This window comes from Opisthocomus hoazin, chromosome 22, assembly GCF_030867145.1.
Source record: "Opisthocomus hoazin isolate bOpiHoa1 chromosome 22, bOpiHoa1.hap1, whole genome shotgun sequence".
In the NCBI taxonomy this organism is placed as follows: Eukaryota; Metazoa; Chordata; class Aves; order Opisthocomiformes; family Opisthocomidae; genus Opisthocomus; species Opisthocomus hoazin.
In genome coordinates, this window is record NC_134435.1 from 9706698 (window position 1) to 9721446 (window position 14749).

General features: G+C 55.5%; 1 protein-coding gene across 4 annotated transcripts in view; it reads right to left on the minus strand.

Annotated features, from left to right (window-relative positions):
• Window positions 1-11807, minus strand: part of EBF1 (EBF transcription factor 1) — a 287346-nt gene extending 275539 nt beyond the window's left edge. For 3 of the 4 annotated variants that reach the window (XM_075441521.1, XM_075441520.1, XM_075441519.1), the window contains exons 1-4: window positions 6874-7753; window positions 5404-5560; window positions 5070-5133; window positions 4788-4843 (exon numbers count right to left, since the gene is read on the minus strand). In XM_075441521.1, the coding sequence (XP_075297636.1) occupies window positions 4788-4843; window positions 5070-5133; window positions 5404-5560; window positions 6874-7007 (411 nt within the window). In that variant the 5' untranslated portion in view covers window positions 7008-7753. Of the gene's footprint in view, window positions 1-4787; window positions 4844-5069; window positions 5134-5403; window positions 5561-6873; window positions 7754-11612 lie in introns of those variants that run through there. The other variant, XM_075441522.1, reaches the window with a different exon arrangement.
• Between the last annotated feature and the right edge of the window lie 2942 nt (window positions 11808-14749).

Here is a 14749-nt window from a genome sequence, read left to right on the forward strand (position 1 = left end):
CCGGAGAGGACTGGGCTTGTATCCGCTATGTATCTACACTGAAAATACTGTGAATTGCATTTATTTGGCTTCAAACACTTAACCCCTCATTCCCCGCGTTTTTACCCCTTCCCCAGGCAAAATTTCAGCTCATCCCAGTGAGGTTTATCCCGGACAAGCAGCACAGCGCTGGGTCCCAGGGCAAGGACAGTTAGTTCTTGCTGCGTCTCTCAGTGTACAATTCAGTAGCATCTCATTATTTTATCCAGTCTCCCTCCGCCTTTGATACACAGTCTGCTTATCGGCGTATTCACACAAATTAAATAAATTTATCTCTCCTAATATGTTCATTTTTAATGGTTTTCAAACATTCACATGGAAACAGCTCTAGCGTAAATATCCCAGAACAAATGGCTGTATATTATACAGGAGGGAGCAGTTGGGCTGCCAGACTGGGAATGCACCAGGCCATCTGGCTCAGGCAGTGTCTCCAAAATCCTCAGCTTTGTTTTCACCCTCAGACTCCAAACAACACATTTTCCACTGTGATGAGTTTACATTTTCCCAAACACAGGTCCTGATCATGCATGCAAATTCCAAACTTCTCCACTCCTCTCTGTACAAGAAAATTAAAATCACCTGCGCTTCTGACATCTCACCAAAGGCACAAGAAAGCTGCTAAAATCTGGCGCAAAGCAAACTTTCCCTGTCACAGGGGTTAGGTTTTGTTTTATGTTTGTGTGAAATTTCTCCGAGTCTGCTGAGGCTCCTCTGAACTTATTGATAACATTTTTTTTCCCATGCACGTAGCTGCCAGAGAAGGGCCGTGCTATGCACGGAACAGAGAGCTGATCAAATATCTGCAGACGTCAGAGAATGATAGAGAAGTCAACAGAAAAACCATTTGCATCCAGAGCTAAAGGACTGGAAAAAAAAGCAAAATGTAAACAGAGTCTAAGTCTGAAGGAAGGATTTTTGACTCATGAGGACTCTCAGCAACAGACAATAGCTATCGTGCAAAACTTATGATTTTTAAGATGCCTGAGCCATATTAGCATCCGTTATATCTTATGGATGAGAACGGCTGAAGGAAAAATGGGTGGGGAACAAGTATTTCAGATTTATTTCTTCCATTTTTCCTAATAGTGAAATATCTCAACTTTATGAAAATACAGTTGAAGAAATAGAAGGCATCTCTTCTCTGTAAATATATTAAAATCCTTAGACTTGCCTAAAAACTCCGGTTTTATTACAGCAGACATATTTCACGTTTTGCAGGCAATTTCAAAATGCATCATTGTTAGAGCCAGACCTACTGCGCTAGGAGCTGCTGCTTTACAGAAAGCAACAGCTATAAAGTTTGGGGTTTTGAACGCATTAGGACTGTGATCCCGGCGTAAAATGAGGTGCCAAGATAACATAAAAGAAAACGTAATTAAGCCAGTATTGATGCCGAATGTTGCTACCCTAACTGAAAAGAACTTCCCCGCAGCATTAACGACTTGCGCGTAGTATTTACAATTTTTAAAGGACAGGGGCACATTTTGGAAACATAGCGAGACCCCTCAAAGGCACGTAATTCCCGTCTGACCCAGTGCTTCTCTGGGACCACCTCCGAAGGCCGAGCACGTTATCCCAAATGTAACTGGAAATGATGCACTTCAAGACCAGTCCTGCCTGGGTTTCCCACTCGGAAGTCCCACAGCCCAGGCGACCAAGGAGCACATGTGCAGCGAAAGCTCGCGTTTCGGGGCAGCGAGCGCGTGCACAATTCATTCCTAAACCCCAGATCTGCCCTGGGATGTAGTCGGCGACCAAATCCCTGGTTCCTTCAGTAACGCCGCTCTCCGGCCCCACTTCCCACATTGCACACGCGCACCGGGACACGTCGATCCCCGTGTTCCGCCTATGACACGACGCTTGCCACTAGTTTCTTAGCTGGTCACAGCCACGCAAACAAGCCTCTGACTTATTCAGATCAAGAACTCTGTCGGAGCCAGAATATCGACTGTTTGTTGCATACGCAGCATCCAGCGCAGAGAAGCCCTGCCTGCCTACCTGCTGATACAAGGCACGCGGCTCAGGGGACATGTATGTTGTTAAATCTATGAGTAGCGATCCTATGGACAGAAATCTAGGTCTGATTTGCAGAATGGGTTTTACTTTATCTTACCTAACTTCATAATCTGCAGCTGTACAAAACCTTGCAATTTATGGCTGTGAGACAAAGAGAATGTATTTTTAAAAAAATAATGGACAAATCAGATCTAATTATTTAATATAAGGAAAGAGCCACAGATACTTTCCTGTATGATCTGGGGAATCTAACTCATTCGAGCTTTGCTTCTGTGGATTTTTCATTTGCCACCAGAAACTTCAGAGTAGCTGTAATTTCAGTCTGGGAATTCACAGTTACTGAGTGTGTGAATGTGCGTGTGTGAGAAGATCCTCGCCAGCTGAAACATGCACGCTTCTGCAACAGTTTCATTTAAAAGTAATCATTTCATTATCCAATTTGTTCTGAGCGTCATGCATTAAAATACTACACCTTCAAGTAGACTGACAATATATATTTAACTTTCATTAAAAATTAAAGAATTTTCAGACAGTCTTTGCAATATTTAATTACAGTTTGATGATTTGAAAGTTACTTGAGAATCTTCTATATAATTCACTGTCGTAAAATATAAATGATATATTCAACATTCGGATGAGCTTCTGTCGTGTTGCACTTTGCTCCCTAATCAGCGCTCAGTAACCGAAGCGATCGCAACTCTGAAATAATTTCACTTTAAAAAATAAAGAATTCAAGAAGAAGAAGAGGGACAATTTATCCCCTCGAAAAAATTCAGAGTGGCACATGCCACAGTTTTGACATGACAATGCCCTGTTTTTCATAAGCGATTATAATCGTGCCTAAAGAAATGACACTCGTGAAACTAATACGTAAGCAAACATGTTTGCGTCTAAAATAGCCTTTCGCTCCCCCTTTTCTAACCTAAATTCAGAGAGCTTTTGTTCTAAATCCTTGCTTCTGGACTCCATTGCACTTTCCCCAAAATCTGTAATTTGCACTAACTTTGTTTTTGTAAGGCTTCCTGAAATCAGACAGATTTCTTTTTTTTTCCTTTCTTTCTTTCTTCATCGTGAACGTGCTTTAAAGCTACATGGTAGGTTTTACAAATACACTGTTTCTCGGGGTTTTTTTCCCCTTTCTCTCCAAAGACCCTCTGATGACTTGATAATAATGAGAGACCAAGAGGTCAAACAGTGCCTTAGGATGAACTCTTCATATGCAAGATGCCTTTGTTAAGAAAATTATTTTGAATCCGCTGCTCTACATGAGTTCAGGGCTCTGTTTTCAGCAGGATTATGAACAGAGGCTTTTGCATTTCCGTAATGAGAGGAGAGCTATTTAAAGATAATATTTATTGACAGTCTCTCTCATGCGGTCTACAGTGAAATACATAAGCTCCAAAAGGACTAAAAAGAGTTCATATATCAGGAAGATTTTGTTACTTTTAACACAAACTACCTAATTTATGCCTGAAAAACAAGGAATGACAGCAAATGCTTTCCCAGATTTGTTATGAAGAAGGGTGCGTTGCTGCTGTTTTAATTCCTGCAGGGAATGGGCTGTTTGGAAGTGTATGGCTGAACAGAGTTCACATGTGTAGTGGATTCGCTAGTAAAAATTCATCCAAGTTCCTTTTTGTTGCTTTTTTTTTTTTTCTTCCCCTGTTGAAAGACAGTCTTCAATAGCAGGAAAAGATGTTTTGGGACCATCAAAGAGAGTTTTCTAAAACAAACTCAGCCCTTAGAGCTTTATGTTTTGCTGGAGAAGAGAAACCCAAATACAAGCCAAGAGTTTTTTCCCTACAGACAACATACAGGGACTGACTTTTCCTGCCGGTACAAAAAGAGCTTAGTGTTTTTCCTAAATAAAACTTAAGAATTTTTTTAACAAGTAAAACAGATTAGGAGGGGAAAAACATATCTTAAGGATAAAAAGGTTTCAAAGCGATCGCAACTATTGAAAAGAAGCGTATTATATGAGAAAAATATTCTGACAGAAGCAGTAGAAAAAGCTAGAGTGACGAATTTTTTAAAAAAAGAGAGAATCGATTTGCTCAGGTAGCCCCTTTGCAAAACTACTGTTTTCATACAGAAAAGTATATTTTTACAGGTAGGCGGGCGCGTGATGACTCTGCCCGGGAAGCTGAAGAGCGAGCTGAAAACGGGGTTGAATCCACCGACCGGCTCTGCCGCCCTGCAGCCCTTCCCGGAACCCGGCACCGAGCTCGCCGCTCCCCGTATCGCGACGTATTCCGACAGGCGAACGCGCCGCGATCCGATCGCTCCCCCCGCCCCCCTTCGACCCCCGGACCCGCGGGCGGACGGACGGACGGGCGGACGGACAGACGGGCAGCCCCGCGGCGGAGCAGCGGCTCGCACTGACGGCGCTCGCAGGGCTGGGGCAGGCCAGAAGGTGAAGTCTCATTAATTAAGCGGTAAAACCAGCCCCAGCCCGGATTAGGACGGCCGGAGGGTCGCCGGGTTTGGTTTTTTTTCGGAGCTCCCGAGCCCGGCGGCGGGCAGGGTACCGCGGGGACCCTCCGACGGCGCGGTCGGTGCCCGCGGTTCGGCTCCGCGGGAGGCGGCAGCCCCTTCCCCGCCGGCGCAGGGCCGCTCCGTTTAACGGCAGGGGCGGGTTTCGCCTCCGGGGGCCGCCCCGACGGCTGCCACCCCCACCACCACCACCACCACCCCCCCGCCTCCTCCTCCGCGGGCGTCCCGCAGCACGTTACCTGCTTGGTCATGGAGTCTATGAGCCGGACGTAGAAATCCTGCTCCGTCCTGATGCCTGAAAACAAGGCGGAGAGGCGTGAGGAGCGGGGCTCGCCCGACGGCTCGGGCCCGCCGGGGACTCCCGCCCGGGCTGAGCCCAGGCACCGAGAGCAGGGACGCGCGGAGCGGAGCCGGGGCAGCGGTTCCCCGGCCTCTGGTGGGTTTTTCAGCCGAGGGGGGGGGGGGGGGGGGAGATGGGGGGGGGGGTGGCGGGGCTGACGCGGGGGTCTCCCAGCCCTTACCGTTGCTGTAGAGCAGCTGCAGGCGGTAGTGGATCCCGTTGTTGGTCTTTTCACTGTTGGCTTCCTGAAGTCAAAGAGGACGCGGGAAGTCGGAGGAGAAAGCAAAAAGAAAAAAAATAAAATGTCCTGTGAAGTTTCTCCATCACTCGCACGCCGGGAGCCCCCGGGGCAGCTCTCAGCCCCCTCCCCTGCCCCGGGAACAGCGAGGGGTGGGGGGAGACCCCCTCCCCGGCTGCCCTCCAGGCCGAGGGATGGCGAAGCTCCCGGGACGGAGGAGGAGAGGGGAGGGCCCGGGAGAGGCGGCCAAGCCCCCGCGGGCGCCGGGCGGACTCACCTTCTCCTTCTCCACGAAGCCCACGAAGGCGGTGCGCTCGATCTCCACGGGCTGCCCCTGCCGATCGTACAGAGCCAGGACGAAGTGGAAAAAGTTGGACTTCCTCAGGTTGGACGGGGGCTGCTTCTCGAAGTGAGCCCGGGCCAGACCCACTCCGCTGGGACCGGACAGACGCGGGTTAGCGGCAGCCCCGACGACGCGACCTCACCCCCCCCCCCATCCCCCTCCCTCGCCGCACCAGCCCGCTCCCAGGCCGGGACCCGGCTGGGCTCCCCCGGGGCTGAGCATCCCCCCCTCCCCCGGGGCTCTTCCCTCCGGGCCGGGAGAAGGGCTCAAGCCGAAACCCCGCGGAGCCGGGCGCGTAGCACAGACACGACCCCATCCCGGCACCCACCAACCCTCCCCAGGGGCCGTGCCCGCTCGCAGCCCCCCCTGCATGGCGGGGGGGGGGGGGGGGGGGGGGGGACCGCGCTCAGCCCCGCCGGCGTGTTGCTCCTCAAACCGGGTTCGACGCTGTCACCCGAGCGCCCGTGTGCCCTCATCTTTCAGTTTCGGTCCTGCGAGCCTTTCTCCCCCCCCCTCCAGCCCCCCCTCGTCGAAGCGATGGGTGAACACCGCTACGGCAGCCAGGGATATTTCAGGGTTGTCCCTGCAGAAACTTTCCCTTCCTCCGAGGGCTCCGAAGGGAGGGGTGCGGGGCGAGGTGGGAGACACCGGGAGATGCCAACATGAAACTTCTCCGGTGATGCTCAGGCTGCAAATCCGGCACCACGGTTTGGTTGGGAGTTTTTTGTTTTCTTTTTTTTTTTTTTTCCGCGGGGAAGAGGATGAGGAGAAGGAGAAATAAGAAAGAAAGCGAAGCTGGGCGCAGCTCCGCCACACGCACCTCCGATTTGGATGGATTTCTTTGGGGGGGAAAAAAAATCTAAGATAAGTGTCAGTGGTTTTACAAAGGAGCTTCGAATTAATTTTCTCCTCGAGAAAGCTTTGCAAAACTCTCTGCTTATCGGAGGGGAAGAAGGGAGGCTGCTGATCCCCAGGAGGATAGGAAAGCGAGGCAGAGAAATGTATTTCGGACACATCCGTGCGCAACTCGCTGCTTGTCGGAGGAGGAAAGTGTCATTTGGAGAGCGTAAGGCTAAATCAGCAGCCAACATAGTTTTGAAAAGTCCTTCCTCCGCGCGAACACAAGGGGCTACAGAGATTAAAACCCACCTACTCCTGCCTAGCGAAACTCGTCGCTTCCTTTATTATTATTATTATTATTTAATAAAAAGCCATTCCTGCGGGACAGGAGGGATAAATATTTAACCGGCGACGTCTGCGCGAAACTCACTGCTGTTAGCAGAGCTCCGGAGCCGGCTTTTTGTTGTTGCGGGGGGGGTGGGGGGGGAAGGCGCTGCCCGCGGGGAGCCGCGCTGCAGGCGGGGCGCGGAGCGGGGCGCCGAGCGGGGCGCGGAGCCTGCCTACCTCTGAGCGGCCGTGCTGGCGTCCAGGACGCCGGCTCCCTGCATCCACGTCCGCACCGCGTTCATCCCCGCGCCGAGGGGCTCTTCCTTCATGCTGCTCCCACTCCGCTGGATGCTTTCCTGAATCCCAAACATGAATCAGAAACAACGGCGCAAATCTTCCTTCTTCAGTCAAAAAAAAAAAAAAGTGATGAAATCGCCAGGCGGACTGTTATAGATTTGGGTTTTTTTCTCTCTTTCTCCTCTCTCTGCGGCTGATCTCTGGAATCAAAGCAAGTCAGAGAAAGCAAACACAGGCACGCACGTTTAAAAAAAAAAAAAAAAAAAGGAAAAAAAATCCAGAGGCAATCAGAGCCCGGGTTTGTCGCCGCAGTTCGCTACGTGTGCAGTTTGTTTGGGTGCTCGGAGGGGCTGGCGGGGTGCTCTGGCGCTCGCAAGCCAGAGGAGTACTTGAAGTCCCTTTTGTATGAAGACACCCCTCGGATGGCAGCAGGCGGGGGGGGGGGGGGGGGAAGGGAAGAAAAAAAAAAAAGAAAAAAGAATCTCAGATGGCAGTTTAAGAAACAATAGGACGAACGGGAGCTGCGGCAGGCTCTGCTACATCAAGTGTCATTTTCCAGTGACAAGAGAGGCAAGTTTCCCCCTCTCTTTTTTCCCCCTCTCTCCTTTCTTTCTTTCTCTCTTTCTTTCTTTCCTTCTTTCTTTCTTTTCTCCCTCTTTCTTCTCTCCTCTCCCAGCCGGAGCGCGCTCTCCTCCCTCCTTCAGCCGCGCAGGAAGCCAGTCGCCGGGGCCGGGCGCACGCCGGGAAGGGAGCGAGCGGGGCGCGGACCGACGGACGGCCGGACGGCCGGCGGGAGACCCTGGGGCTGCCGGTGCCCGCGGCCCCCCCCTCTCCCGCAGCGCCGGGGCGGACTCGCGCCTCTCCCTATGGGAGCCACTTTGACTGTCCCCGCCGCCGAACACGAGCCCCGCAGCCCCGGCGGGCGGGGGGCGGGGCCGCCGCCGCCACGCCCCCCTCATTTACATCGCGTCACTGCTCCCCTGACCCCACCCCTCTCCCGCGGCGCCGCCGCCAATCGCCGCCCCGCCAGTCTCCTCCGCGGGGGCGAGGACACGCCCCCTCCCCCCCTCGTTAGCATAGCCCCGCCCAGACGCCCCTGTCGGCCCTGGGGAAAGTTGCCCCGAAGCCTCCCCCGGAGGGAGGGGGAGCGGGGGGGGGGCATTAACGCGAACGCGATCGCGCCTTTGTTCATCAACGAGACGCCGGCGCTGCTCGCCAGGGCCACCCCGTGCCAGGATAACCGGGGGGGGGGTGCACGGACACCCCGCTCCCCGCACCGAGCCCCCCCGATCCTCGGCAGGGTCGCGCCGCGGTCCTCGCTCCCGCACAGCTCGCAGCCGGCGCTAATTGCCAAGGGACACCCCCCCCCCCGCCCAAAGCCTGCGGTGATCCCCACGCCCAGCCCGGGAAGGAGCGGCCGCCCCACGCAGCGGGGTTACCCCCAGCGCAAACCCCGCTGGAAACGCGCGCGGGGCCGGGACCTGCCCCGGGTCCCGCCAACGTCCCCGCTGCAAATCCCCAAATCTCCCTGCTGAGCGCCCACCGACCCCCGGCTCCCGCCCCGCTGCCCTGCCCTGCGGCGCGCAATTTCCGAACGGGACAGTTCGCGGAGAAAGTCCGTTGTTTCTTTCTTTTTTTTTGGTCCAGGAAGTCCAGTTTTGGGTTTTTTTTTCCCTAGGGAAAATAATAATAATAAAACCAATTCCTGCCCTCCCTGGGGAAGCGCTGGGCTGGCTGCGCAGCGGCGGAGCGGGCGCAAGTCCCCGCACCTCTCCGCGGGCTCCTGCCTCTGTCCCCGCATCAGCCCCCAGCCTTCCCCCCCCCCGCAACTCGCTTCGCTTGCCAAGCCGCCCCCCCCCCCCCCCCCGGGCTTTTGCCGTGGGAGGGAGTTCGCTGCGCCGGCTGCGTGGGTGATGCCTCCTCAACTATAGCCTTGCGCAGCGTTTGCGCGTAGAATAATCCAAAACCCGGTGCACCCCGCTAAGCCGGGCTACTCGTCCTGCCCTGGGCGATGTCACCCGACGGCACCCTCCGAAGCGCCCCGGTTAGCTCTGAATTGCCGCCGTGCCCCTCCGTCCACCCCGCCGGGTGCGGGCGATGCTGCCCCGGGAGCGGCGGGGGGGGGGGGGGCTGCTCCGAGCTCCGCAACCGCCCGGTCGGGAGCACAGCTCGGGGCCCGGAGAACACGCAAGCCGGGTGGGACACAGCTCCATCGGCACCCCAGGGCGGTCCCACAACGCTGCGGGACTCTCTTCCAGCCACCCACGCATCGCTCTGCGTGCACAGGGCTGTAGCGCGGGGACAGCGCTCCGGTCCCCGAAGCAGGCACAGCCCGCTGCCAGCACCTCGCTGGCACCCAGAAACGGCGCCCGCAGCCTCGGCTTTAGGGGAGTCCACAGGCAAAGCATCCGCAGCCAAAGGGTGCTGCGTTCTCACGCAGGAACCCTGACAGAGCACAAGTTTTCACAGTCCCTGCAGATGATATCTGATTTCTCACACAATCCTCCTGTGTCATATCTCGGGGATGTGTGGAAGAACACAGACGTACAGCCACACATGAATATTTACACCATAGGTAGTGCACAGGAGTAGGCTGGCCCCTGCAGTACTCCGGCTTACTGGTCTTCGTCAGGCGGCCGCTGCATCACTTGTATCATATCCAGCCTAAATGCCTCCATGGTGAGATACATTTTGCAATTAAAAGCTGTTTGCACCTGCACTGACTGCTCCTTTCCCAGGGCAGGGATCTGCCCAGGGAGGAATAATGCTTTGGAATCAATACACCGAGCAGTTGGCAGATTTTGCCCTTCAAATCTGTTCAGGGGATCAGGGGACCATCTCCGTGCCTTTTCCTGGCTGCTGGAGGGAACAGCATCCCAGCAGCAGTCTGAGGGCACCTCCACGGGGCAGGGACAGCCAGCTGCGACAGCGAGAGTGACAAGTTCTCCTCGGCTTTTCTCCTTGTACACAAACACACAGGCACACGCGTGTGCCTCAGTGCCCAACACACAGGGGGAGATGCCCCAGCCCGGGGCTCAGGGGTAGTCTCAAAGCCACCGACGAATCGCTGCAAGGATGAAAGAGTTAAATACTGGCTCAACCCCCACGGGAGGAGTGTGAAAGAAGGAGGGGGTGAGAAAGTCAGGACTTGGGAAAGGAAAAAATGAAAAAAAGAAAAAAAAAGAAAAGGAAAAAAAAAGGGAAAAAAAGACAAAAGAAAAAAAGAAGAAAAAAAGAAAAAAGAAAAAAGAAAAAAAGAAAAAAGGAAAAAAAAAGAAAAAAGAAAAAAGAAAAAACAAGAAAAAACGAAGGAAAAGAGAAGGAAAGAGAGAAGGAAAGAGAGAAGGAAAGAGAGAAGGAAAAAAAGAAAGGAAAAAAAGAAAGGAAAAAAAGAAAGGAAAAAAAAAGAAAAAAATAAAAAGAGAGCTGGCAGCAGGCAAGGAGACTTCTGTGCTCTATCCACCCCACAGAGGCCAACCGTAGCATACCGGGGGCTTTTATTTTAACGAATTCCCGGTTGCTTTCTCCCCCCGCCTGGGTCTGGTCTCTGGACCAAGGCCACCGCACTCCGCCGACCGCAGCAGAGCCGTGCGTGCGTGCGGCTGCCGCACCGGTTACGAGGCCGGAGCGTGTCGGTGCGGAAAGCTGCGTTTGTCCTTCCCTCGGCATGGCGAAGCAAGCTGGGGGACGCTCCGCAGCCTCGCAGCCTGCCACGGGGGAGTCCCCGGGGGCTGGCAGGGACTCGGCCACGAACTGTTTTGCTGCAGAAGGAAACTCGGGCGCACGGCAGCGAGGGTCCCCCGTGATCCGGAGTTAAATGCTCTCAACGTACAGCGCAGAATAAAACACACACAGGCTCGCAGGCTGCGGTTTGCTCCCAGGGGCGAGTAAACGCTTCGCTCCCAAAGCGAGCGAGAGCCGCACAGCTGAGCTGTGGCTCTCACCCCAGCGACGCAAACCCGTAAGCTGCAACTTGGCAGAGCAGGCAAGAGCAGCTTACGGACAGGACCAGGACATGGCTGCAGCGTCCCCGATCGTGACACATAGCAGGGACGGGGCAACGCTGGGCTCCAGATGCCAGTGGAAGGGAAAGGGGGAGGACAAAGCCAGCCCTGGCTTGCTCAGCCCACGCAGGAGAAAACAGGGCTCCTGGGCAACAACTGGTTTTGTGGCCTTAGACTATGGGGGCCATGGCAGGAGGCTTCACTCTGGAGCGCAAACACAGCCCCTCCGAGGCTGGAGACAGAGGTCCCAGAGTCTCCTGTGTGGGGAAAGGCCTCTCCCCTTCCCCGAGGCGGTTTCCAAGTGGGCCCAAGGCCCCTCTCGCCTCTGACCTGGAGTTTATCCAGGACAACTCCCTCCTCCCGTCCCCGCTCCTTCTGCTCCGGGGCTCTCGACACAGGGGGGACAGTCAGGCCCCGCTTCCCTCCGCCCAGACCCCAAGGGAGGGAAGAAATGGTTGGAAATGGGAATTTCTGAGAAAAAAAAAAAAGCCTTCTGCTCCCTCCTCCCTGACCTTTGCAGCTGGACGAGGCACCCCCAGAGGGACCGCGCTCCTTCCCGCCCGTCTTGGGAGCAGGCGGATGAGCAGCGGGCCGTGCCGATGGGGGGAAAGGGAGAAGCAGCCTCTGCTCCCGAGGTGGGACTGGAAGCGGAGCACCAGGAGTCTGAGCACGTACCTGCAATTTCTGCGGATGCAGAGGTGGAAGGGGCTTGAGGGTTTGGGAACAGTTCACCGGTATCCTCCCCAGCAAAGGTGCTTTTCATGAGTATTTTTCTTACGGCCAACAGGAATCCGTTTTGATCCAAAGATTTTCCATCCGCAGGTAAATCCGATGTCCGCCCTGGCTGGTGGTGACACTGTTCAGCTGCTCGGGGCGTTTTATTCCTCCTACCTGGCTTGCTCCTGGGGAGAAGGAGAAGAGGACAAAAAGGCTTAGGGGGCTGAGGGTTGGGGTACGATGCTCTGTTCAGGAGGAAGGAGCCCGAGTGCCTCTGGGATCCCGTAGGACCTCGCTTTTGCCCAACTCCACGAAGCAGCCACAGGCGGCCTGGACAGAAACGTTTCACTCATCCAGGGGCTTTCCTCCTCTTGCCTCCCGCCGCCCCTTGGGGACTGGGGACCCCCGGGTTGCCCCCCCCCGCCGGGATGGGGAGCAGGGGCTCTCCCCCCGGGGAGGGGGGAGGCTGCCGGCCGTGGGGCAGGGTTAACCCCTGGGTGTCGGAAGCAGCCAGGGGTGGAGGGAAGCGTTTGGAAGATGCCCGGCCTGCAAGGGGCGGGGGGAAAGGGGAGACCCACCTCGGGGTGTCTGGGGGCAGGGGGGTGCGGGACCCCGGGGCGGGGGGGAGCTGTCAGGCGGCAGCAAGGGCCCGGTGGAGCGGACCTTCTCCCAGACACTCGTCGGAAGGAGAAGTACGGGACGGGGGGGATATACACACACACCCCCCCGCTACCGCCCGGGGCCGGAGCCCCCCAGGCAGCTCCCCGGGGGTGGGGGGCGAGCAGAGCTGTGGAATCACGTCGGGGCGAGGCCCGCACGGGGCTGCACGGCGGGGGAGAGGCGAGGGCACCCCCCACACTCTCACTGGCCGGGGAGGGGGGGCTGTGGGGAGGGGGCGATCCCCTCCGGTCCCCCCCCCGCGGCAGAGCCCGACACCTCCGGGGCCGCCGCGGGGGAGGGGGCGGGGCCGGGACCCTCCGCGCCGCGTGGCCACGGCGCCACCTGGCGGCCGCGCGGGGGAGCCGCTCCCGCCGGCACCGCGGCCGCGGGGACGCGGACCCGAGGGGGGGTACTGGGGGCGAGAGCAGCTCCCACAGACACGCCCCCCCGGCACCCGTCCGTCCCGCGGGGCTCCCCGCGTCCCCACACCCGACGGCGGATCCGAGTCTGAGCGCAGGGGCGGGGTTGCCCGCCTGGGCCGTGGGGCCGGCCCGGAACACTCGTGGGGTCTCGCCAGCCGGTCGCACCGGCACCCACCGCCGTCGGTTCGTGGGTCAGGCCACGGGGGTCTTGTCCAGCCCTGAAGGCAGCCGTCGGAGGGTTGCTGCTCTCCCGGGTGTAGCTGGGCTGCAGCGCTGCCTGGACCGCGGCGTGGCAGGGACCCCATGGCTCTGTCCCGAGAACCTCCCAGTGCCAGCGCATCGGGGGACCCTCCTGGCAGCCCCGCTCCTGCCCAAAGGGCAAACCGTCCCCACACAGGGCAAACACCCTCCGCTTTCACTGACAAGGGCAGGCGAAATCTGTTTCTTCAGCGCATCAGTGGAAATTGCACTACGCCATGGCCGAAGAGCTGCCTATTTCCATTCCCTGCGGTACTCGAACAAGCTTGCGCTATGTTTAAGGCTAGCTTGTACTTATGTTGTTTATGCTGGCAGCCACCGGGCAGATTATGGTCATTTTATCACATAAAATCTTGCTATGGTTTTTACATTGTCAGTTCAGCAAAGCATGTAAACTTGGAATCAACTGCTATCCGCTTCAGGGAGCTGTAAGTACCTGTCTCCCGTTAACGAGGGAAGGGCCAGACCCAGAGGCACGCAGTCGCCCCCTCTGAGGGGGGGAGTTTAAGCACATTACATGGAATGGATTTAAACATCTATTAAAGTTGTCACACGCTTTGCTGAGTCAAGAGTGAATATTATCAAAAGTGTTGAAGTGACTCGGGAATCTGTATCTCCTTTTAAATGCTTGCATAAACTCTGAGGGCTTGCATCTTGGGATTTCGACTTTAAAAGTGCACAAGCTCTTTTGAAGGGCGTACTCCAGAATCTCAGGCACTTCCTTCAAACAGGGGAGCAAGAAGAGACACACGTAACTCACTGGGCTGGCAAGCGTTAAGTTCCCTCGTGTCTAGGACCCAATTGCTCAGGATTTGGCTGCTCTTTACCATTTTGAAACCTGTTTTCTCTGGCATTCATGTCAACATCCGAAGGCCTTATGATTTCAGCAGAAGCAGAACTAAGTTCATCATCTGGGCTCAGCCATTTTGCCTGGAGCTGGAGACATACCTTTGACCAGTGAGAATTTGCCAGAACACAGCATAAAAGTGCTTTGATTGCAAAGCAATTTAAGATAGAAAGAGATACTCACTTCTATGTGTGCTTTCCAGTGCTTTCGACAACTCGAAGTTCAAGTCCCTGGCTTTGTGTGATCCAGACGAGGGGATTTCTTTGGTTTTTGTCTTTCTCTGGGATCTGTGTGACTCGAGGCAGACCAAAGACATCCACCTGGACTTCTCATGTCCTTTCTCAGGACCTTTTCTCAAAAATATTCAACCTGTGTGAAAAAGAAATAAAAGTTCCGGTAAAGAGACAACCAGACAGTGCCCGCTACACGGGAAGGAAGCACCACGCTCGTTAGGAACTCTGCGTTATCCCTCATTAGTTCGAAAGTCTCTACCTGTTTTAAAGTCTCCCTTTCAATTGAGCTAAGGTGTGCTTAAACGCTCTCCTGAACAGAAATATTTCAGAAGTTGCTGCTCACTACCTAGCGTTTGTGCAGGGAACGAGGCACCGTGGTCCTTGTTCACGCACAGCTCCCGCTGCCTGGTGTAGGAGAAGGGTAGCCTGTGTGAGCAGGCATCTGCGTGCATCTGTGTGTGTTCCATATGCACACGCATTCATTATGGATGACATACAAATGCTGCTCCTGCTGCCCGAGCAGATTGTTATGGTAAGGCTCACGTCCCACTGATCTCACTGCAGGGCTTAGGAAGCATTCAGAAGCCTCCCAAAATGCGTTACAAACGATGTACGGAGAAATTACTTCCTCCGGCGCTGAAACAGTCATTGTCGTGGTGTGATGAAGGAACTGTT